The 23080-nt window shown below is 36.2% G+C and overlaps 1 protein-coding gene across 4 annotated transcripts in view; it reads left to right on the forward strand.

Moving 5' to 3' along the window:
• SLC12A6 (solute carrier family 12 member 6) overlaps positions 1 to 23080 on the forward strand; it is a 99097-nt gene that overhangs the window by 11153 nt on the left and 64864 nt on the right. Inside the window, exon 1 of one of the 4 annotated variants that reach the window (XM_028504244.2) lies at positions 11365 to 13000. The exons of the other annotated variants lie outside the window; for them this stretch is intronic. Within the exon in view, the coding sequence (XP_028360045.1) occupies positions 12877 to 13000 (124 nt within the window). The 5' untranslated portion in view covers positions 11365 to 12876. Of the gene's footprint in view, positions 1 to 11364; positions 13001 to 23080 lie in introns of those variants that run through there. 4 annotated transcript variants of the gene reach the window in all.

Consider the following 23080-nt stretch of genomic DNA (forward strand, 5'->3'; position numbering starts at 1 on the left):
TAAGAAATTAAATCCAACTGAAATTCTACTTTATATTATCTTGAGAGTATTACCATCTAGCTTTTAAAAATAAACAAAAACAAAAAACTAGCCCTGGCTGGTGTGCTCAGTGGATCGAGTGCTGGCTGGCCTGTGAACTGAAAGGTTGCCAGTTCACTTCCCAGCAGGACACATGCTTGGGTTGCAGGCCAGGTCCCCAGTCGGGGGCATGCGAGAGACAACCAATCAAAGTATCTCTTGCCCATTGATGTTTCTCTCTCTCTCCTTCTCCCTCCCTTCCCCCCACTCTAAAAATAAATAATAAAACCTTTTTAAAAGTCTGTTTAAAAAAATTTTAGAAGTAATACTTATTTTTATAGCTGGCTAATTTATATTGTAAAATGCATGTAAATTATGTTTTGTTGATTTATTTCTAGTTTATCATTAAAATTTTTCCAGTTAATTATTAAAATTTCCAAATAAAGTTTTAATAATTAATGGGAAATACAAAGTGCTCTTTACTGATTATTAGATGAAGTTAATTCTTTCCTTTCCTGAAGACTCATTGTTTTTGATAGTTTTTCACTCTAAAAAAGTTATTTTCTTTTGCACTAATGTGGGATTTCTTACCCAGAAGAAAACTGAAGCCAATATGGTTAAGTAAGCTGTCCAAGATCATACAAATAATACATTGAAGAATAGTGATTTGAATCTAGGTGTGAGTGATTCTAATACCATTGTTCTTGTCATTGCACTTTCTCTACTATACTAATAGTAGTTGGCTCTGTTGAAACATTAATTAAGCTTCAGTTACAGAGTATGGTAGAGGAAGCATAAAAGAATGCATTTTCTATGTTCTATGTACATTTTGTAAATATTTTGTCTGGTACTGGGGACATGAAAGGAGATAGTGGCAGGGGGAAGTTAGCAATATGACATGTTTTCCAAATAACTTAAGGTTCTATGTTCCTAAAAGTAAATCTGCCCTAAAAGTATGAATTACTGGTTTTATTTATTTATTTATTTATTTATTTTAGATTTATTTATTTATTTTTAGAGAGGGAAGAAGGGAGATAGAGGGAGAGAGAGAGAAACATCAATGTGTGGTTGCTGGGGGGTTATGACCTGCAACCCAGGCATGTACCCTGACTGGGAATCGAACCTGCGACACTGGTTTTATTTATTTTTAAAGATTTTATTTATTTATTTATTTTTAGAAAGAGGGGAAGAAAGGGAGAGAAACAGCACTGTGTGGTTGCCTCTTGCACCCACCCAACTGGGAACATGGCACACAACCCAGGCCTGTGCTCTTACTGGGAGTTGAACCGTCTACCCTTTGTTTGGTTCACAGGTGGGCACTTAATCCACTGAGCCACACCAGCCAGGGCTAAAGTTAATGCTGAAGTTAATGAATATTCTTATTTGGATGAATATTCTTATTTGGACCCAAGTCTCAGTAAATCTATTTTTTCCAAAGATTTTATTTATATATTTGTAGAGAGAGGGGAAAGGAGGGAGGAAGAGAGGGAGAGAAACATTGATGTGTGGTTGCCCTCTCGCATACCCCTAACAGGGACCTGGCTGGCAACCCAGGCATGTGCCCTGACTGGGAATCAAACTGGTGACATTTCTGTTTGCAGGAGGACACCCAACCCTCTGAGCCACACCAGCCAGGGCAGTAGATCTATTTTAAAATGGAGTTTTGTTGCAAGGGAGGGAGGAAATAATAACTTATAAAGACTTATTTTCTATGAGGTAAAAACCAGGATATTTTGTTTTGAATTGTGTTTTTAGTTTTCTTTTTTTGGATTATGTTAAGTTTTGACAATATGTTGCTTAATATCAGTTTTATTTTCTATATACGGTTTATAGTGTTGACTAGAAGCCCATCTAGCAAGTATTTCATAATAAAAGAATGAAATATGCACATCAGAAATGAAATAGCTGTCAGTGCTACCTCTTTGATTAGTGATTCTGGGGTTCTATCATACCTAGACTATAATGACATTAGACTAATAAAAGATGGGCAGCCTTATATAAGGAGTAGCAATATAGTAAACAACAGGTAGCAGTGGAATCTCAGGGCTCTGAGGACTCGGATGCTTTTTGGTAACTCCTTCTTTGTATTTGGGCTGATGTAGCTATCAAGTTAAGGTGGCTGTCCATCAGCCATCCTACATTCTTTCCTCTAGAGAAGACACAACTTTAGGTCAAGGTGATAGTGTGCTGTGCTCTCCAAGATTCTTTCCTTATGTTTATACTGTGTTGTATATATAATCCTGGTTTATATTACCTTTGTTATATCTTTTTAAAATCACATTCTAGCTTTATTCATCCATTTCTTCAAGAAATTTATTTTTTTATTATTTTATTGTTGTTCAAGTACAGATATCTGCATTTATCCCCACCACTCGCCATTCTCCCACCCCCAGCCAGCATCCCCACCTCCCTCCCCTGTTTCCAACCCCCTGCTTGGTTTTGTCCATGTGTCCTTTATAGTTGTTCCTGAAAAACCCTTTTCCCCTTCCCCCCGATTATCCCCTCCCACCTCCCCTCTGGTTACTGTCAGATTGTCCTGAATTTCAGTGTCTCTGGTTATATTTACTTGCTTGTTTGTTTTGTTGATTAGGTTCCGCTTAAAGGTGAGATCATATGGTATTTGTTCCTCACCACCTGGCTTATCTCACTTAGCATAATGTTCTCCAGATCCATCCATGCTGTTGCAAAGGATAGGAGCTCCTCCTTTCTTTCTGCTGCATAGTATTCCATTGTGTAAATATGCCATAGTTTTTTGATCCTAAGTTGTGACACCATGAAAGTCCTAGAGGAAAACATAGGCAGGGAAATCTCAGACATTCCACGCAGCAACATTTTCACCAATATGTCCCCCTAGAGCAAGGAACATAAAGGAAAGAATAAACAATGGGACCTCATCAAATTAAAAAGCTTCTGCATGGCAAAAGGAACAGCATTAAAAATGAAAAGAGAACCAACTGTATGGGAAAACATATTGCAGATGAGACTCAGAGAAGGGCTTGATCTCCAAATATATAAAGAACTTACATGACTCCACTCTAGGAAGACAAAAAACCCAATTAAAAAATGGGCAACCCTGCTGGCGTAGCTCAGTGGATTGAGCACAGGCTGGGAACCAAAGTGTCCCAGGTTCGATTCCCAGCCAGGGTACATTCCCGGGTTGCAGGCCATAGCCCCCAGCAACTGCACATTGATGTCTCTGTCTCTCTCTCTCTCTCTCTCTTCTCTCCGTCTCTCTCTCGTCTCCTCTCTCGTCTCTCTCTCTCTCTCTGTCTCTCTCTCTCTCTCTCTCTCCTCTCCTCTCCTCCTCTCCCTCCCTCTCCCTCCTCTCCCTCCCTCCCTTCCCTCTCTAAAAATAAATAAATAAAATCTTTAAAAAAAATGGGCAAAAGACTTGGACACTTCTCCAAGGAGGACGGACATACAGAGGGCTCAGAGACATATGAAAAGATGCTCAGCATCACTAGCCATCAGAGAAATGCAAATTAAAACCACAATGAGATACCACTTGACACAGTGAAATGGCCATCATAAACAAATCAACAAGCAAGTGTTGGAGAGGATGTGGAGAAAAGGGAACCCTAGTATACTGTTGATGGGAATGCAGACTGGTGCAGCCACTGTGGAAAATAGTATGGAATTTCCTCAGAAAACTAAAAATGGAACTGCCTTTTGACCTGGCACTTCCACTGCTGGGATTATATTCTAAGAACCCTGAAACACCAATCCAAAAGAACCTATGCACCCCAATGTTCATAGCAGCACAATTTACAATAGCCAAGTGCTGGAAGCAACCTTTTATTATATCCTTAATTGGATAACAAGATCACAAGTTCCTTGAGGGTAGGAACAGTGTCTTGTTCTCCTTTGCATTCCTCTTTCCTGGCACACAGTGGGCACTCACATATATACTGAATAGATGCATAATTTCTTCAGTCTCAGCAAAGCATGAGATTTTCCTGATGTTTGATTTGGAGAACTCTTTGTCTTCCTTACTCTACAATATTATGAATCCACCAGAAAATAATGTTGTTGTTTTTTTTTTATCAACAGTATTATGTTTCAGTTGTTAGCCCCCAAATACATTATACTGTATTTATTACTGATGCCATTTTATAAAAAATCCATTTTCATAGACAGTCATATAATTTTGAGATTTAGAAGTTTATGTCCCTGTTATCCATGGTAGTTGGTCCTCACCAAAATGATTAATTCATTTAATTTTTTCTATAATTGTCTACATAGTAAGGTAAAATTTAGTATTTGTGACCATTTTCATGTATTAAACTAATATTTACTGTTGTAGTACCTGCGGGAGAAAGAAGGGTTTGCTGAATATGGTAAAAAAGGAAATGTATATACTTCTCCTACTTAAGAATGAGAGTCTGCCCTGGCTGGTGTGGTTCATTGGTTTGAGTGCTGGTCTGCAAACCACAGGGTCACTGGTTCAGTTCCCAGGCAGGGCACAAGTCTGGGTTGTAGGCCAGGTCCCTGGTTGGAGATGTGCAAGAGGCAATCACACATTGATGTTTCTCTCCCTATCTTTCTCCCTCCGTTCCCCACTCTCTAAAAATACATAATTAAATCTTTAAAAAAAGAAAGAATGACAGTTTACTTCTCAGACTCCAGCTATAGCTCTAAATTTAAATAGTGAACTGCTCATTCTTTTTCAGTAAAATTATCTTACAACATTCTCTAACACAGAGCTATTCAGAGTGTACTGTGCAGGGGATGCTGATCCATTAGCTGTTTATTACCTGTCTGTTAGGCGATAAGCTCAGAAATTGAGCATTTTATAGGAACTTGTATGGTAGTTTGATAGAGCAGTTTTATGTCTGTTGAACCTAATAATAAAAATTGAAACTTACGTTTTGTATATTTTATTTCATAGTATATTTTATTTCTAGTAATTCACTTTTATTTTTTTTACAAAATCTTTAGCCCACAATGAATTGGAAATTTAAAGAAAAATAGTCCTTTACAAGAAATAATTTGCAAAGCATTGTTCTAAAATAATGGTTCACAGCCTTTCATGTTTGCCTAACCTGAATTATACCACGTTCAAGGGGATGTGGGGTAGTGTTTCCCTACCAGTGGCCCTTTGAATTATGAGTATCTGAATAGGGGTGGAGAGTGGGTTAGTCTTTCATGCGAGTCTGATAATTTTCTTAAGAATCTCTGCTCTGGCACATATGATCTCTTTCCTCTCTTCATATAACTCCATATATGAAGTTAGATATTTTAAAGAAATTCAGATCTTTTGCCTCTCAAACACATCTCTCTCAATAGGATGAATTATTGCAGATTTGATTGTCATAAAGATTTATAGAACAAAGCATATTAAGAATTTGCAGCTGAGGATAAAACATGATTAACCTTTGTAGCTAAAAGTTATTTATAAATTTACCTTGATCAAGAAAATTGAAGTATAATATAGTTAGTTTTTACTTGTATTTAGTTGCTGGCTAGTGGTTGCAACAATTCAATAAGAATATCCACCCTAAATATTTTGAAATAATAACTAGTAAGTTATTTTCATTAGGAGCAACTGCTTGGAAGTAGCTTTCCAAGTAGCTTGAAAATTTCACTTTCTTTACTATGTCTAGTAAACCAAATACTATAAGCACAAACTATTAATATTAACTGGTTATAATTTTAAAGGTTAAGGGTCACAATAGTGAATAAAGCTCTCTGAATGGTGTCTTCAAACTATAGGAGTTTAGGAGAGGTTCATTTAGGAAGGTTTGAATTTGTTTCCAAAGCAAATCCATTGTTCTCTGCTCAGCACTCCCACTAAACTTGTGTAGCCTGTGTGCACATGCACATGAACACTTAAAGTACTTACATAAAACTTTGCCTTAGGATGTGTGTGAGAGAGAGCTTGAGAGAGAATTCTGTGAAAAGGTATACACATATAAGATGAATTAAGTCTACCTTGTATGTGCTCATGAAATCTAGTCTGTTCTGTTTTACATTTCCAGCTTTTTAATAGCATACAGGTATTATATTTTTTATTTAAAAAAAGAATGTTACTAAACATGTTTCTAAAACTGACATCATATCTACAAGATACTCTCAAGAATGAACAGAATGACATTTGGTAAAATTTATGTTTTCAAAATGTATGAGGCTTTTAGAATATATATATTTATTTATTTTTAGAGAGTGGGGAAGGGAAGGAGAATGAGAGGGAGAGAAAAAACCAGTGTGTGGTTGCCTCTCACGCTCCCCCTGCTGGGAACCTGTCCCATGACACAGGCATGTGCCCTGACTGGGAATCGAACTGGTGTCCTTTTGGTTTGCAGGCCAGCACTCAATCCACTGAGGCACACCAGCCAGGGCTATATGTGGCTTTTTAATTTCAGGGATTTTGCTTACTGCTAATTTAGAGTTTTCTTGCATGATGGATATGTTTTTAGCTTGGAATTACTAGATTCTTTTTCAGAATCATTTCAGCAATGAAATTGTGTGGTTCTAGATTATTTGTATAATTTTTGTATAATACAGTTCTCAAAGTAAATACATGGTCTGCTGTAAAGTTGATTGATTTTTCATATTATAACATTTTTCATAGTATAACAATGTATTATAATTTGATAGAGAATCCTTATGTCAATGGAAAATTATTTTCCATTGACTTTCCCTTAATTGGTTCAGTCTTTTCACTAAACCTAACTTGTCTTTGTTTATTTAATAGATGTGTTAAGTGAAATAAAATGCTGGTTATCATGAGTTGTTAGCTATGATTAAAAATACATAATTGGGTAGTGTAGTATAGTAAAATTGTACTTTGAAAATATTACTCAAAGTAGGCCCATTCTGCTAAAGAATGTCCTTTAAAAAAAAAAAAAAAAAGCAGCCCTGACTAGTACGGCTTAGTGGATTGAGCACTGGCCTGTGAACCAGAAGCTCACTGGTTCGACTCCCAGTTAGGACACATGCCTGGGTTGCAGGCCAAGTCCCTAGTTGGAGTGAATACATCTCTTGCACATCAGCGTTTCTCACCTTCTCTTTCTCTGTCCCTTCCCATCTCTCTAAAAATAAATAAAATCTCTTTTTTAAAAGGCAGACATAGAAAAAGTATTTTACTGAAAGTAACTTAAAATAACTATGATGTGTATGGAGTAATGTCATTATAAAGGTCCTTTTCTTCTAGCGTGGCCTATATCTTACTACTTAAAAATACCAGGCCGTGGCCAGATATCTCAGTTGGACAGAGCATCATCCTGATATGCCAAGGTTTACAGGTTTGATCCCCAGTCATGGTATATCCAAGAAGCAACCAATGGCTCTGGCCTGTGTGGCTTGCTTGGTTGGAGTATTGTCCCATAAACTGAAAGTTTGCTAGTTCTATTCCTATTCAGGGAACCTCCCTAGATTCTAGATTGCAGGTTTGGTCCACAGTTGGATGCATATAGGAGAGATATGATGTCTGTCTGTCTGTCTGTCTCTCTCTCCCCCTCTCCCCCTTTCCCTCCCCCTCTCCCCCTCTCTCCAATCCCCTCTCTCCTTCCTTCCCTTCTCTCTAAAACTCAATTAAAAAAAGAAAAAAACAAGTGGAACAACAAATTGATATTTCTCTCTCACTCCCTTCCTCTCTCTTTAAAAAAGAAAATTATAAATGTTTTTTAAATGTAAACATTTTAAACCTATTTTATGACTCTAATTTCAAACAACATTCAACACTCTAATATCAAAGTACTGGAAAAGCATTTACACAACTATCTAACTTTACATGAAACAGAATTTGACCCGTGAGTGATGGTATGCTTTATACTTAGATCCTAATACCCATATATTTCAATTCACTGTTTTTTTCCAATATTTTATTATGAAAATTTGCAGACACACAGAAAAGTTGAAAAAAATTGTGTCATGAACACCCCTATTCTTGTCCTTCAGATGCTACAATTAACATTTAGCTACATTTGTTTTAGCACATATTTATATTTCTTATACTGATTCATCTATTTTTGAAGCATTTCACAGTTACAGACATCACTGTGCTTCACTCCCAAACACTTCAGTATGTATAGAATAATGTGTAACATACTGTTTTTGAGATTCATCCATGTTGTTGAATGTTAGTAGTTCATTTCTGTTTATTGTTGAGTAATAGTCTATTGTATGAATATACTACAGTTTCACTATCCTGTTGACAGATACCTGGACTGTTTCCTGTTGGGCTGTTATGAATAAAACTGCTATAAACATTCTTGTTCAACTTTTTATGAACATATGCTATTATTTCTCCTGGATAAATACATAGAGAGGAATTGTTGGGTCATAGGGTAGATGTATGTTTAAATTTATTAAACACTATTAGAACATTTTCCAAAGTGATTGTACGTTCTTTTTTAAAATTGTATTTATTTACTCTTAGGAGAAGGGAGGGAGAGCGGGAGAGAAACAGAAATATGTGGTTGCCTCTTGTGCCCCCACTTGTGGGGACTTGGCCTGTAACTCAGGCATGTTCCCTGACTGGGAATCGAACCAGTGACCCTTTGGTTCAGAGGCTGGCACTGATTCTACTGAGCCACACCAGCCAGAGCATGTACCATTTTTTATTGCAATCAACATTTGCTCTACATCCTTGCCAACAGTTTTAATTGTGATTTTAATGGTTATTACCCTAATGGCCAATAATGTTGGGCACTTTTCTAGGTCTTTTTTTTTTTAAGATTTATGTATTTATTTATTTATTTTTAGAGAGGGGGAAGGGAAGGCGAAAGAGAGAGAGAGAGAAACATCAATGTGTGGTTGCCTCTTACGTGGCCTGCAACCCAGGCATGTGCCCTGACTGGGAATCGAACCTGCGATGCTTTGGTTCGCAGCCCGAGCTCAACCCATTAAGCTATGCCAGCCAGGGCTCTAGGTCATTTTTTAAAAACATTTTATGTATTTATTTTTTAGAGAGAGGGGAAGTGAGGGAGAAAGAGGGGGAGAAACATCAATCAGCTATCCCTCACAGGCCCTGAAAAAGGGGAGCCTGGACTGCAACCCAGGCATGTGCTCTGACTGAAATTGAGCAGGTAACCTTCTGGTTTGCAGGACAATGCCCAGCCCACTGAGCCACACCAGTCAGAGTGATGTTGGGCACTTTTTCAAGTGTTTATTAGCCATTTGTGAAACTTCCTTTGTGAATTGTCTGTTTAAATCTGTTGCCTGTTTAGTATTTAATTGTCTTTTTATTATTGAGTTGTAAGGCATTTTTCTATATGTTCTAGATATAAGTCCTTTGTATATTTCTCCCAATCTGTGACTTGCCTATACCTTTTCATAATGGTGTCAATTCATTGTATTCTTTCAACACTTTATTATGAAAGCTTTCAAATATATAGAAAGTTTAAAGACTTTTATAGTAAATACCCATATATCTACCACCCAGCATCTCATTAACAATTTATTATACTTGTCCTGTCATGTATCTATCATCTTATTTGTACACTTCAAGGTAAATTGTAGGCTTCAGTTTACCATTTGATAGCCCTTCAAAATGCATATTACTAATTAGATTCAGTATTTGCAGATTTTTTTCTTTTAAGGTAAACTTTTTATACATTGAAATACACACATTTTAAGTGAACATTGACTAAGTTTTGACAAACTCATGCATTTGTGGAGCTCTAAACTCTATCAAGATGTAGAATGGTACAATCAACTCGGGAAGTTCTCTCATGCTCTGTCCTAGTTAATCACCTTCATCTCCCCATAGCCAGCCATTATCCTGTGTTGTTTTGTTTTTTTTTTGTACATAGGTTAGTTTTGCCTGTTCTTAAACCTCGTATCAGTGGATTCTAACATTGTGTACTCTTTTGTTTAAGGCTTCTTTCACATAGTATGCTTTTCACTTTTATTCATATTGTTGCATGTATCTCTGATCATTCCTTTTTAGAGCTGAAGAGCAATTCTTTTTATGAACACATCATAGTTTATCCATTCTTCTGTGGATGTATACCTGGGTTGTTTCCAGCTATTGGCTATTAGTAATGAATTGCCAGGAACATTCTTGTACATGTCCTTTTATGGGAATACGTCTTCATTTGGGGGATGAATACCTAGGAGTACAATTGATGGATTATAGGGGAAAGGACCCGACCCTTTCTCAAAGTGGGTGAACCAGTTTACACCCCAGTGACAGTATATGTAAGTTCCTTTTACCCACATTCTCACCACATTTGGTGTTGTCAGTCTTACCAGTTTTAGCCATCGTGGTAGATGTGTAGTGGTACCTCATTGTGGTAGTCGATTGTACTAAAAATAACTATTTTTTAAAAAATATTTTATTTATTTTTTGAGAAAAGTGGAGGGAGGGAGAGACAAACATGTGTGAGACATTGATTGGTTGCCTCTCACACACCCCCAACTGGGGTCCTGGCCTGCAATGTAGGCTTGTGCCCTGACTGGGAATTAAACCTGCGATATTGCAGTTTGCAGGCTTGTGCTCAATCCCCTGAGCCACACCAGCCAGGTCAAAATAACTATTTCTTACATCTGACCCTCTCAATCTAACCACTCTCTATATGCAGCATTCACATATCTCAGCTTTACCACTTTCCTCCCAAGTTTTTCTGTACTATTTCAATTTTTTTATTCCCCTGCACTTTATGTATAGTACACTCTAGGAGAGAACTATGTTAAAATTGCTGATCACTATGGTACCAACACATCAAGTTGATAAAAAAAAATTACTGTATTGTAGATTAATTGGAATTTGTTACCTTCCCACTTGTTTACTTTGTTTTTACTTTACTTGTTTACCTTTTAGAGGGGAGAGATATTTAGAGGATAAAATTGTACATAGGCTTATATGCACAATCCGTACACAGATTCATAAACACAAGTCATTATTTTTGTACATCAACTATAGAAGATTAGCCACAATTCAACTCTTTATAAGATAAATATGAAAGGCAACACCCTATTGGAAATATCCAGTGGCACTAAAGGATTCGAGAATTTGGAATCCAGGATATAATATTAAAATCTTTGACAATTTGGTAATATTTTAAGTTTCTTTGAATAAATTGGTAGAATAGCTATCTGAGTTGTAAGTATGGAAAAATCACCCAGGGTACTACCACATCTAACTTAGTTCCTCTCAACGATAAAAATAGTTACATCCCTGGCTGGTGTGGCTCACTTGGTTGGAGCATCTTTGGGTAACTGAAGACGTGAAGGTTCGATTCCCAGTCAGGGCACATACCTAGGTTGTGGGTTCAGTCCCTGGTCCAGGCATGAACAGAGGCAACCAATCAATGATTCTCTGTTGCACTGATGTTTCTCTCTCTCCTTTCCTGTCTCCCTTACCCCTCAAAAAAAAAAAGCAATGAAAATAGTTACAAAGACTTAGCAGGTTAAACTTTTCTTTTATCCAGACAGTGGTAGTTCTCAACCTTGGCTATATCATGGGGAGAGGGGTGCTTTTAAAAGTTTGTAGCCTAGGCTCTACTCCAGAACAATTAAATGAGGCTATCTGGGATGAGACGCAGGCATCAGTAATTTTAAAATCTCCCCAGGTGATTCCAGTGTGCTATACGGGAACTCATAAAATAAAATTTAGGTAAGCATATGACTTTTTTCCCCCCATGAAAGTTCCATGCTGCCTACCAACAAAGGTATTAGAAGTTTTTAAATTAGGCTACACCATTTACAAGATCTGACTTTCGGCAAGTTCTTTAGCCTGATGATGAAATGAGGTCATAATGAAAAGTTTCAAGTGCAATGAGGAGCACAAAGTAGGTCTTTAACAACCATTGATTTCCTTCACCTTTAAAAGTGGTACAAATTTGAATAAATGAGGACTGTAAACCATCATTCCTCCTCTGTTAGATTTAGGGCAGTCTTACTTATCAGGTGTGACTAACAACAAAGCTCTTGTATTATCAACATAGAAAATAACACAAGGCTCAATTACTAAATTCACTCCTCTCAGTGCAGAGATTAGATAGGGCCTCACACTCTGTAGTTAAAGTCATCAACTGAGAACTTGATACTAGCAGATAGAATGTACCAAGAGTTAAGTATGTTATGTTAAGTGTGTGCTGAAGAAACTATGCACCTCTTGGATATTTTTTCTTGAAAACATGTTTAAACTCTGCCCAATAAAAGAAAAATTCTGAATTCTTTCCTTTAAAAATATTTTGCTCTTTTGGACTTTGGGGAAAGTTTATGTCCCTTCTTGGATGCCCTTGTATACACTACAGGGTCTAGAACTATGCCTTATATAAAATATTTAGATATTCATTAAATACTTGATTAATGAATGTTCTCCTCTGAAAGATAAGAAAAACTTTTGTTGATTTATATGACTATTATCCATATGCTTTGAAATAAAGCAACAACAGAAGCTTACAAATATTTGTTTCATTTTCTAAGTTGATGTAGTGCCCGTCTTTCTTTAAAGAGGGACTTTTGTGAAATGAACTGTTCTTAATCTTTCTGGTGTGAACTATGAGGGCCGAGGTTTTGATCATGACTCCTCAGAGGGGTGGAATTTAAAGAAACAAGTGGTGAGCACACAGTGGGCTGCAGTTAGTGACTTCTGCCACTCTCCAACGTTTGGCAGCTTTCCCAAAGCAGCCTAAACAGTTCTTGGGATTCTTGAGCTTAATAATCATAAGCAAAGGGTGGAGTTCTAATCCTTTTAAGCGAAAGATAAACGCTGTGGAAGGTGTGTCTTCCAGTGTTCCACTCCCAAGTGTTGAGATCACGTGAGCTGAAAGTACTTCCCTATTCCCAGCGTCGGTCTCCCCTAGGCAGTGATCAGAGTTTGAAAGGGACACTGCAAGGAAGGGGTAAGGCAGAAGTAGACTGGAAGGAAGTTTAAACACAGAAAAAAAGCACAGGACTTCTATAACAATGCCACACTTTACCGTGACTAAGGTAGAGGACCCCGAGGAGGGGGCAGCAGCTTCAGTCTCCCAGGAGGGGGAGACCAGTTTAGCAGAAGTAAAAGCCCGGATTCAGCATTCAGATGAACCAGGTAAGTAATCAACTTGGGAGATTTGGGGACTTAATAGGGTTTTTTCGCAGAAAAAAAAATGGTAACAAATACTCAAAATATCTTCTTCAGGATAGAGAAAAAGTATTGTGGTTAAAGTGTTCATCAATCAACTGTTTCACTCCCTTGTATATCTGATAACTCCTCTTTTTTCACATGCTGGCTTGTTTCTCCCCACAATGAGTTCTGTGTTCATTACCTACAGGTGAAATTGAATCGGCAGCAATGTATGAAAGGAGTTTTCAAGCAAAAATAAAGGAACAGTAAAAGTCATTTTATGCGGAATTTAGAGTTCACCTTTTCCTCAGGCAGTTTAAATTGTATCTGGAAAAGTATATAAAGAAGGAGCACGGTTCAGTAGTTTTGTACAATGGACTTTGCACTTGTGACTTCTCAAGTTATTTAGTATTTTGCCTCAGTTTACCAGTTAAACAGTAACTTAAGAGTGAATGGCCTACAATTCTTAAATGAAAGAACAAAAGTACAGTAGATCTTTATGGTGACTAGCATAGCATTGGGTTTGATAAATTTGATGAAAGTAATTATCCTTATAATTTTCTTTTAATAGTAACAGTTACACTTCCTGGGGCAATTGTGGTTTTGAATTTTTAAACACCCAATTAAAAGCTTAGTTAATATTATGGTATTAAATATAGTCATAGTTTCAAGTCCTATTTTTAAGTCTACAAGTTTTATAAATTGTCAAAAACTTCTCTGTTAATGAAGGCTAAGAGAATAAATGATCTTTCAAAATTTCTTTTGACTTTAACATTTCCCTAGCAGGTAACACATCGCAACTCCTTGCCGTAAATAGCTGTTTACTCTCTACTGTCTCGCCAAGCCTTCATGAATTTTTAAGAATCTTAACTAAAAATAAGGGCTATAAAAAACAAATTTCCTTTTGTTTATTTTTCCTACTAGTTGAGAGAATTTACTAGGGAAGACAAAGTTTTATGGAAACTGACTGCCAGGTTATTTTCATTTTGCTGAATAGTCATGGTCCTAAGAAGCTGAAAGTTAAGTTTAACCTACTTGGAACTTGAACCTAATTTTCCACAGCTTCAGTGCAAAGTTAGGTTCTCTTTTGGAATTGTATGTATTTGAAACTGCACTTTCTTACTTGCTTATGTTTACTGCTTTTGGATTTTAATATTTTTAGGCTTTTGTCTTTGCTATTGTCTTCATTAATTTCACAAAATGCAAACAAGTGAAGTCTATCTATACCTCATTTCACTTTTCACTGTTCTTTATTTCCTTTCTTCATCACCTTTCTTTTATTATTTCATCTTTACTGGTTCCATAATTTGCTGTATTCAGATTAGAACAGTGTTGAAATTATTTAATCTATTAGCAGTCACCTAGAAAAGCCATTCATTTTTTATTATAGTAACCAACTTTGCAATAAGTGACATTACTAAGCTTAATTTATTTTCTTCCATGGTAATTGTTTTGGACAAGGAAGAAGTGACAGGTGTAATCTAACTTGAATTTAATAGGCTTTTTATTGGCATTTTCCATGACAGCCCAGAAAGTGTCCACTTGAATGAGCTGTTGTTTGGTAAGTGAACAACTGATGGGAATATATTACCTAAAATGTATTCATTTTTATTGTAGGTTAAGTTAGAGGTGAAGAAGGGGAGAAATGTACATGAGAACAACCTAAAAGTCCTGTTGTAATTGTTTTTTAAAATCCTCACCCAAAGATATGTTTATTGACTTTAGAGAGAGAGAGGAAGGGGGAGAGAGAGAAAGAGAGGGAGAGAAACATTGATGTGCCCCTAGCTGAGGACCTGGCCCACAACCCAGGCTTGCGCCCTGACTAGGAATTGAACTGGTGACCCTTCAGTTGACAGGCCAGCCAGGTCTAGCTCATTCTTTAAGTAAATTTTAAAATGCATTTTTAAAAGGTGAGTTTTATTTGAAGTAGACAGGTAATTTGAGATGAAATAAAAATATGAGTGTAGATATAAACTAGTTTTTAAAAGAACTATATTAATCTTTTCATGCTAGTTGCTAGAATGCTATTCTGTTAGAACCCTGCTTAATTTTGGTTTTGATGGGGAAAGCAGAAACTTAAACTTTCTTTGAATATTTCATTTATTCATTTTTAGAGAGAGGGGAAGGGAGAGGAAAAAGAGGAGAGAAGCATAAATGTGTGGTTGCCTCCTGCACACCCTCAACTGGAGACCTGGCCCACAACCCAGGCATGTGCCCTGCCTGGGAATCAAACCAGTGACCCTTTGATTTGCAGGGTAGCACTCAGTCCACTGAGCCACACCAGCCAGGGCTAGAAACTCACACTTTCTTTACTGTTTTCTTTCTGCCCAGTCCAGCTTCTGTGCCCCATCCTGTGTTTTCTCAGCAATTTGTTTACAGAAATAGCATGAATCACAGTGAATTGTAGTCACCTATTTACTCCTCTTTTTCACAAAGACCAACTATAGATTTCTTGAGGGTAGAGACTTTGTAGGATCATTTGTGTATCTCCAGGTCCAGGTGAATTGGGCATAATAGGCAATTCAGTAGATAGGTTTGTTCTCTGCCTTTTTTGTTCACCAAACACATGTTTAGTGCAAATGTCATGCTAGGTGTTATACTTTTTTCCTAAGGCTACAAAGACATAGGAAGTATAAGTTCTGCACCAAAGACAGCAGTATGGATTTAGAGCCAGAGGCTTGTCTTTGAATGTCAGTTCTACTAATTATTACTAATTAGGAGTAGTGATAATTTATATTATTATATGAATGACTTTAGGCAAGTTATTTAACTTCTTTAAGCTTTACTTTACCTCACTGATAAAACAAATGGAATAATAATACCTTCTTCACAGGGTGGTGTGAGCTACATGTGAAAATTAATATAAAGCACTTAACATGCCATGCCTGGTGTGGCTCAGTGAGTTGAGTGCTGGCCTACAAACTGAAAGGTTGCCAGTTTGATTCCCACTCAGAGCACATGCATGGGTTGTGCGCCAGGTCCCTAGTTGGGGGCATTCAAGAGGCAACCAATCAATATATCTCTCACACATTGATGTTTCTCTCCTCTCTTCCCTCCCTTCTCCTCTTTCTAAAGATAAGTAAATAGCCCTAGCTGGTGTGGCTCATTGGATTGAGTGCCAGCCTGTGAACCAAAGGGTCACTGGTTTGATTCCCAGTCAGGGTGCATGCCTAGGTTGTGGGCCAGGTCCCCAGTTAAGAGAGGCAACTGGGACATGAGAGGCAACCACACACTGATGTTTCTCTCCCTCTTTTTCTCTCTCCCTTCCCCTCTCTCTAAATATAAGTAAATAAAATTTAAAAAATAAAGATAAGTAAGTAAATAAATAGCAGAAAAATATCTTTTAAAAAATAATTAAAGGCATTCCAGCCAAGATGGAGGCATAGATAGAAACCCTTTGCTTTCTCACACAACCAAAAGGAGGATAACAACCAATCTAAAATCAATAAACAACCAAAATTGCCAGAAAATCAAATGGCATGATGTTCCTCTCTCTCTCTTTCTCCCTCCATTCCTCTCTAAAAATAAATAAATAAAATCTTAAAAAAAAGAATACTAGCTCTTAAGCTTTAAAAAAAGAAGATACAAAATATGAACAATAAAATGACAATAAACTCAAAACTATTAACAAATGAACCTAAAAGAAAAGAAAAACAATGAAAACAAAAACTAAGCAAACAACCAGAACAGGAACAGAATCAGAGAAATGGAGATCACACAGAGGAAGTTCAGTGGGGAGGAGGAAGGGAGGAATAGAGGGGGAAAGGTACAGGGAAAAAGAAACATAATTAGTAGGCATAAAATAGATGGGGAAAGATAAAAAAATGGTATAGGAAACAGAGGACTCAACTTATATGTACAATCCATGGACATGAACTAAGAGGGGGAGGATGCTGGAGGGTTGGGAGGTAGGGTGGAGGGGGAATAAAGGAGGGAAACTGGGAAAACTGTAAGAGCGTAATCAATAAAAAATACTTAAAGGTAAATAACATATCAGACACAGTACTCAAAAATAAGAGCAACCTCTTATTACATTGTGGTTAGTTGTTTAATAAGAACAAAAAGAAACTGCTTTGGATAACAGATGATGAAGAGAATAATAATATTGCTTGGAGAGGACCCACACAAGTATCTCAGAGGATAGGACGCAGCTGATTCTTGAAAGGCGGTCTGGAGAAGATTACCAGCAATGAGAGCACTTACGGTATGACAGGAAGGTTTAGAGCATGTGGGAAACAAAAGTTTAAGGTAGTTATCACATTGGGCTTGTGGTAAAGAGAGCTAAGAGATGAGGCTAGTTAATGAAGTGTTGTCAACTTGGTTCCCTACTTTGTGGGAATAGCCGGTGTCATTGCCTTTGTAGAGATAAAATGAGGCTATTGACAGTGCCTTTTCTCAGACTACATGATGAGTAGAGGCAGAGCCAGTGTTCAAACTTCCAAGTTTTTTTTACACTCTAATTATCATGTCTCCTGTGTGTTCCAACAGCTAAGTTTTTGTCTGTTGTACCGACTAGAAGTTTTAATAGCATTAGGCATTAAATTTAATCAAAAGTTTTTCAACATCTACCAAGATCCTCAGTTTTCTTCCTTTAATCTGTTAGCATATTGAATTTTATTAATAAAGTTCCTGATGTTGAACTACTTTTACATCCCTAAAATTGAACTTAGTTGGTCATAATACATTGTTTCTTAATTTTTAAAAAACTTACTGAATTTATTGGGGTGACATTGGTTAATAAAATTATATATATATGTTTCAGGTGTATGATTCTATAATACATCATCTGTATATTGTATTGTGTGTTCACCACCCCAAATCAAGTCTCCTTCCTTCACTATTTATCTCCCCTTTACCCTCTTCTACCTACCCCACCCCTCTTTCCCTCTGGTAATCACCATGCTGTTGTCTATGTCTATGAGTTTGTTGTTTTTGCTTAATCCATTCACCTTTTTTTACCCAACTGCCCTCCCCTCTGACAGCTGTCAGTCTGTCCTCTGTGTCTATGAGTCTATTTCTATTTTGTTAATTTTGTTTTGTTTGTTAGATTCCACATCTAAGTGAAATCATCTGACTGGCTTATCTCACTCAAACTTCTAGGTTTTATATGCTTCCTATCACCCTATAATGCCAAGTCCTAGCTTATTAAGAATAACAAAAAGGTATTTAGCATCTTAATGTACACAGGCCACAGGACTTTGATGTGAGCATTATCAGATCTGTGATTTTTTAGAATAGGAACAGTACATAGTTTTATTGTTTATTGCATTTACCTAATCAGGGATAGGTACTATATTTGTTCATTTATTTAAATATTTATTGAGTTTAAGTATTTCTGTGCAATAATTGTGCTAAATGGCCTCATTCCTCAGATCTTCTTATAGTATCTATGATTTAGTCAGGTTTTGACTGCTGGACTTGCCTTCACTTGATACAGATTACAGATTGGAATATTTCCTTTTCCTTTGAAATAGGGTTTTTAGGAAATTTTCAGAAACAAACCTATAATAGAAAAAAAAGGAACCTACATTGGTATTGAACAGCATCTCCAAACATTAACTCTCATGTAATACAAATGGTATTAGGGAGATTTTGTGTTAAATGGAGTTTAAATTTTATTAGGAACCCACAGGATGCTAGACTGTTAAGTAAACATTAGTCCTGCTTGTTACCCACGGAAGCTTATGTTCTAAAGAAGGTGATATGACTACTGTCTTTCATTGACTAACATTAAAATGGATCAAAATAAACAGGTACAGAGCTTCTTTATACTGACAAAAATCTTTTCTGTAATGATTATTGTAAGTTTTTGGGGGAGACGGGGTCAATTTAACTGTTCACATGGGGTTTTTACCAACCCAACTGAAGAACTTTGGATCTGCATGTTTTAAAATCTCAGAGTTTATTTTTCCTCTCATTGAGGAATGTTTTTCTGCCTCCCTCCCACCCCCAGTATTCTATCGTCAGAAAGCCTAACACCGCCTGGAAATATCTTTCCAATTCTTTTTTCTGTGTATCAAAGACTATAATACAAGAATACAAATTTGAGCCTGAGTCCTTTCAGTTCTTTACATCTGAAAACTTTGTTTAATTTGTTAACTCTTCATTGTCATGTTAGGCTCTGACAGCCTTGAGCACTTTCATTCTCTATTTCAATACTGTTATTAACAGGTGTTTAGAATCTCTTGCTGCTCACATTTTCTTGCTTAGTGTACCAACCCTCGGTGTACTGTCTGCTACTTGTGCCCCACAGGAGATATACCAGATTGGAACTGATATTTTTCTGTAAATATAAAATATATCTCCAAATATAAATATATTTGGAGAAAATATAAATTTCTCCAAAATATATATACATGCATATTGCTTAACATGTTTTATTCTATACTCAAAGCAACATTTAGCTTATGATTATAAAAACATATTAAGTGTAATTTTAGCATATTGTAAAATATTCAAAACATTTTTAAATTTTAGACTGAATTTAGACATATGATCTAGATTACAAAATTGATTATTAGCTGGTAAACTTTAAAATACCTAGCATTTCTTGGTTTTCCCAAGTTGAAAACAGAAACAGTTTTACTAAAACCATCATCAATATTATAATAATAATCATTGAGCACCTACTATATGCCAGGCATGTTACCAATTTTGGCTTATTTAATCCGTACAACAATCAAGACAGGTCATTATTACCACCATTTTAGAGATAAGGAAAGTGAGGTGCCGAGACATCGGGTTATGTAAGTGGTAGTAGGTGTGGAATTCAAACTAAGGTCTCTGTGACTTTCTTCACTACCGCACACTGTCCCTTTAATTTAAACATACACATAGTTGGTTTTGTTTTCTGAGATACACTGCTCAGTTTTCTTAGTAATTACTAATTCTTTTTAGGTTCTATTCTTTTGTCTGTGGATTTCTCAAAATTAATTGAAAGTTACTTGCTGTTTCTACCTTTTTATTTGTTGGATTGCTTTTTTATTTGGTATAGAATATTTCCAGATGTAATATAACAAGAATAAATATACATCTGAAGGAATGGAAGATATGTTTTTAGTGTACTAGAAAAAAATTATAATATTTCAAATATCCTATTACTTAGAATGAAGCTAGGTAATACACAGTCTGGTTAGAGAAAAAATACTAACACAGGTAGAACATAGACTTGGTAAAGACTGAATATGGTGCATACATAATAAATGATTTTGATAAATTCTAAACCCTTATATAGTGAATTAGACTTCATTTCCTTTCCCGAGTGTTCTTTTCACTGTAACATACAATGTTTTTGTGACAAAAGATTTCAATAATTGTTTTAGAAATGGTGAACCTATATATAGTAACAGTATTTTTCAAAAGCTGTTTTCATCTTCCTCCCACCAAATTGCCTTTGATTGTATATTTTTCTTCTTTTGAACTTTCTTTTGCTGTCTGTTCCCTGTCTACCATAAAAAATTACACAAACCCACATCACCTCAAGACCAAACCTATTCACCTTTCCTCCAAGATGACTTTCCTAATTCTCTACCCCACCTTTGATTATTCCATCAGTCAGTAAGTATCCATCACCACTCAAACATATACTTTGCAATATGCCCTGAACTTTGCAATGGCTTTATAATTATATTTGTATCTGTGAGTGAGAGATAGTGTTTCAATGGGGTTTTTTTTTGAAAATTGTGTATGTGTGTGTGTGTGTGTGTGTATATATATATATAATTATATATAGCAGTATACATATTTACATCTTAAAACTTTTTTATGGAAAATTTTCAAACTCATAAAAGTTCAGTGACTCTGTTCATTTTTCATACCTGTTGGTGTTTTTATTTTTAGATGTTCTCTATATTTAGGGATATCAGTCTTTTGTGATGTAAGTTGCAAATATTTTTCCCAGTCAGTATTTCTTTTAACATTTTATTGAGGTATGATTTGCATAAAATAAACCACACATATTTAATATGTACAGTTTGAGGAGTTTTGAAATGTGTATACACCCCTGAAACAATTATAATTGAGATAATAAACATTTCCATCATCTCCAAAAGTTTCCTTGTGCCCTTTTTATAAGCCATTATCCAATTCCCTGGTCCCCAGGCGACCACTGATCTGCTTTCTGTCACTATGCATTAGTTTGCATTCCCTAGAATTTTATGTGAGTGAAATCATGCTCTTTTGTCTGACTGCTTTTATACAACATAATTATTTTGAGATTTATCCATATAGTCAATATCCTTTAAATTTGACTTAATGTTAAGATACTCATTATTTCTCAGAGCTTTGTATTTAGGTCAGTAGTTGATAATGGTACAAACCACAGATATTTGTACCTCACAGAGCCTTTTAAAATTTTGATTTGCCAAGATTTGAATGTTTTTAGGATTAGTCTGTAAACATGACTTACTTTTCAGAAAGGGTTCTGGGAAGGTGAAATCTCACTATTTCTGTGTTCCTGATTCTAGCCTCTGTCTGCCTCACTTCAGCCAAATGGCCAATGAACAGTTAGGTGCAGTGAAGCCTGGGCTACGAGGGAGCTCTGTCAAGGATTGCTGGCCCAGGTCTTGTTCCTCTGGCTGGAGAGGAGCTTGGGGGTGGGGATAAGAATGCCAGATCTAGGAAGGGGCTTGGCTTGGTCGAGATCCATGGACTCCTGGGAGCAAGGAGAAAGGAAAAAGGGACATGTCTTCCTGTCCTTTAGGCTAAGAAATATAAGGAGACCTGAGAACCGGGAGGCTTCCTCCTGGGTCTCTGCAGGTTTGGCAGCTTGCTTGCTGCACTTGCCTGCCTACTGGGGTAGAGACTGCTGTGCCTTTCTGTTCTCTTGAGACTGCTGCTGTTTGTGGTTCTTCAACACCGAAACCTAAGCCCCTGTGAGGTAACAAAGAAAACAACCCATCTGGGAAGCCAGAAAGAGAAAAATAACTTAGAATAAACAATGCAGTATACCAGCCAAATAGAAATGGTGGAGAAGACAACAGCTTGAATATGAAAATAATAAATAATAGGAACATTTAAGGAGGTTCAAGTGAGAAATAAAAAAAAAATTTTCTTGATTTCCCAGCTAAAACTTATTGTCATGTGACTCTCAATCCATTCACACACCTTTTTTCACTATCTCCACCGAAATAAGAGTACCTTAAGATCAGGAACTTTTTCTCCCATAGAACTGCTGATCTGTTGTCACCATCCAATGCCCACAACACTGTCTCATGCATAGTAAGCACCCAGTACATAATTATTGAATAAGGAATGAATGAATAGCATAGTGTGTTGGCCTGGAAGATCAAGTGGAAGAAATATTTAAGGCTCAGAGCCAAAAATACAAAGAGATTTCAAAGCAATAATAAGATTATTATTATATTTAATTAATATATTTATAATATATTTATAATAATATATAATATAATATAATTAATATATTTAATTAATATATATAATATAATATTATATAATCTTATTAATAATAAGATTATTGCTTTGAGATTTGGAGGATAGATTCAGGACACCTGATATGTCTAACGTAAGTTCAAGAAAAAGGAACAAATGGAGGATAAGCAATAAAATAAATTTCCCAAGTTAAAGACTTCATTGCACAGAACGAAGTTTCAGGGAAGATCATTGGTAACATAAACTTAGAGTTATCCTGGTAAAATTATTGAATTCCAAGGATTCATCTTGGAGGCTTCCAGATAGATTTATTATACATATAAAATATCAGACTGGCATCAGAATTCTAATCCACAACACTGGGAATTTGGAGGCAGTAGAAGAGCATCCACAGATTACCAAGAAAAAATGTAATCCCAAATCCCTATTCCCAGTGAAGATGCCATCTCCCCTACAAGGGGGAAATGTGTTACAAACATACAAAAATTTATTGAGTGTATTACCACTTAACCCCTGTGAGAATATTTAAGGTTTTTAATTAAATAAATGAGCCATAACAGAGATCACAAGATGAAAGGGATAGAAATAGAAGAAAATGACAAACTCTCTGAGCATGTGTTATATAAATGCTAAGTAAAGATTCTAACCAAAAGGGACATGTTCAGGGAACAATTC

This window comes from Phyllostomus discolor, chromosome 1, assembly GCF_004126475.2.
Source record: "Phyllostomus discolor isolate MPI-MPIP mPhyDis1 chromosome 1, mPhyDis1.pri.v3, whole genome shotgun sequence".
Taxonomy (NCBI): Eukaryota; Metazoa; Chordata; class Mammalia; order Chiroptera; family Phyllostomidae; genus Phyllostomus; species Phyllostomus discolor.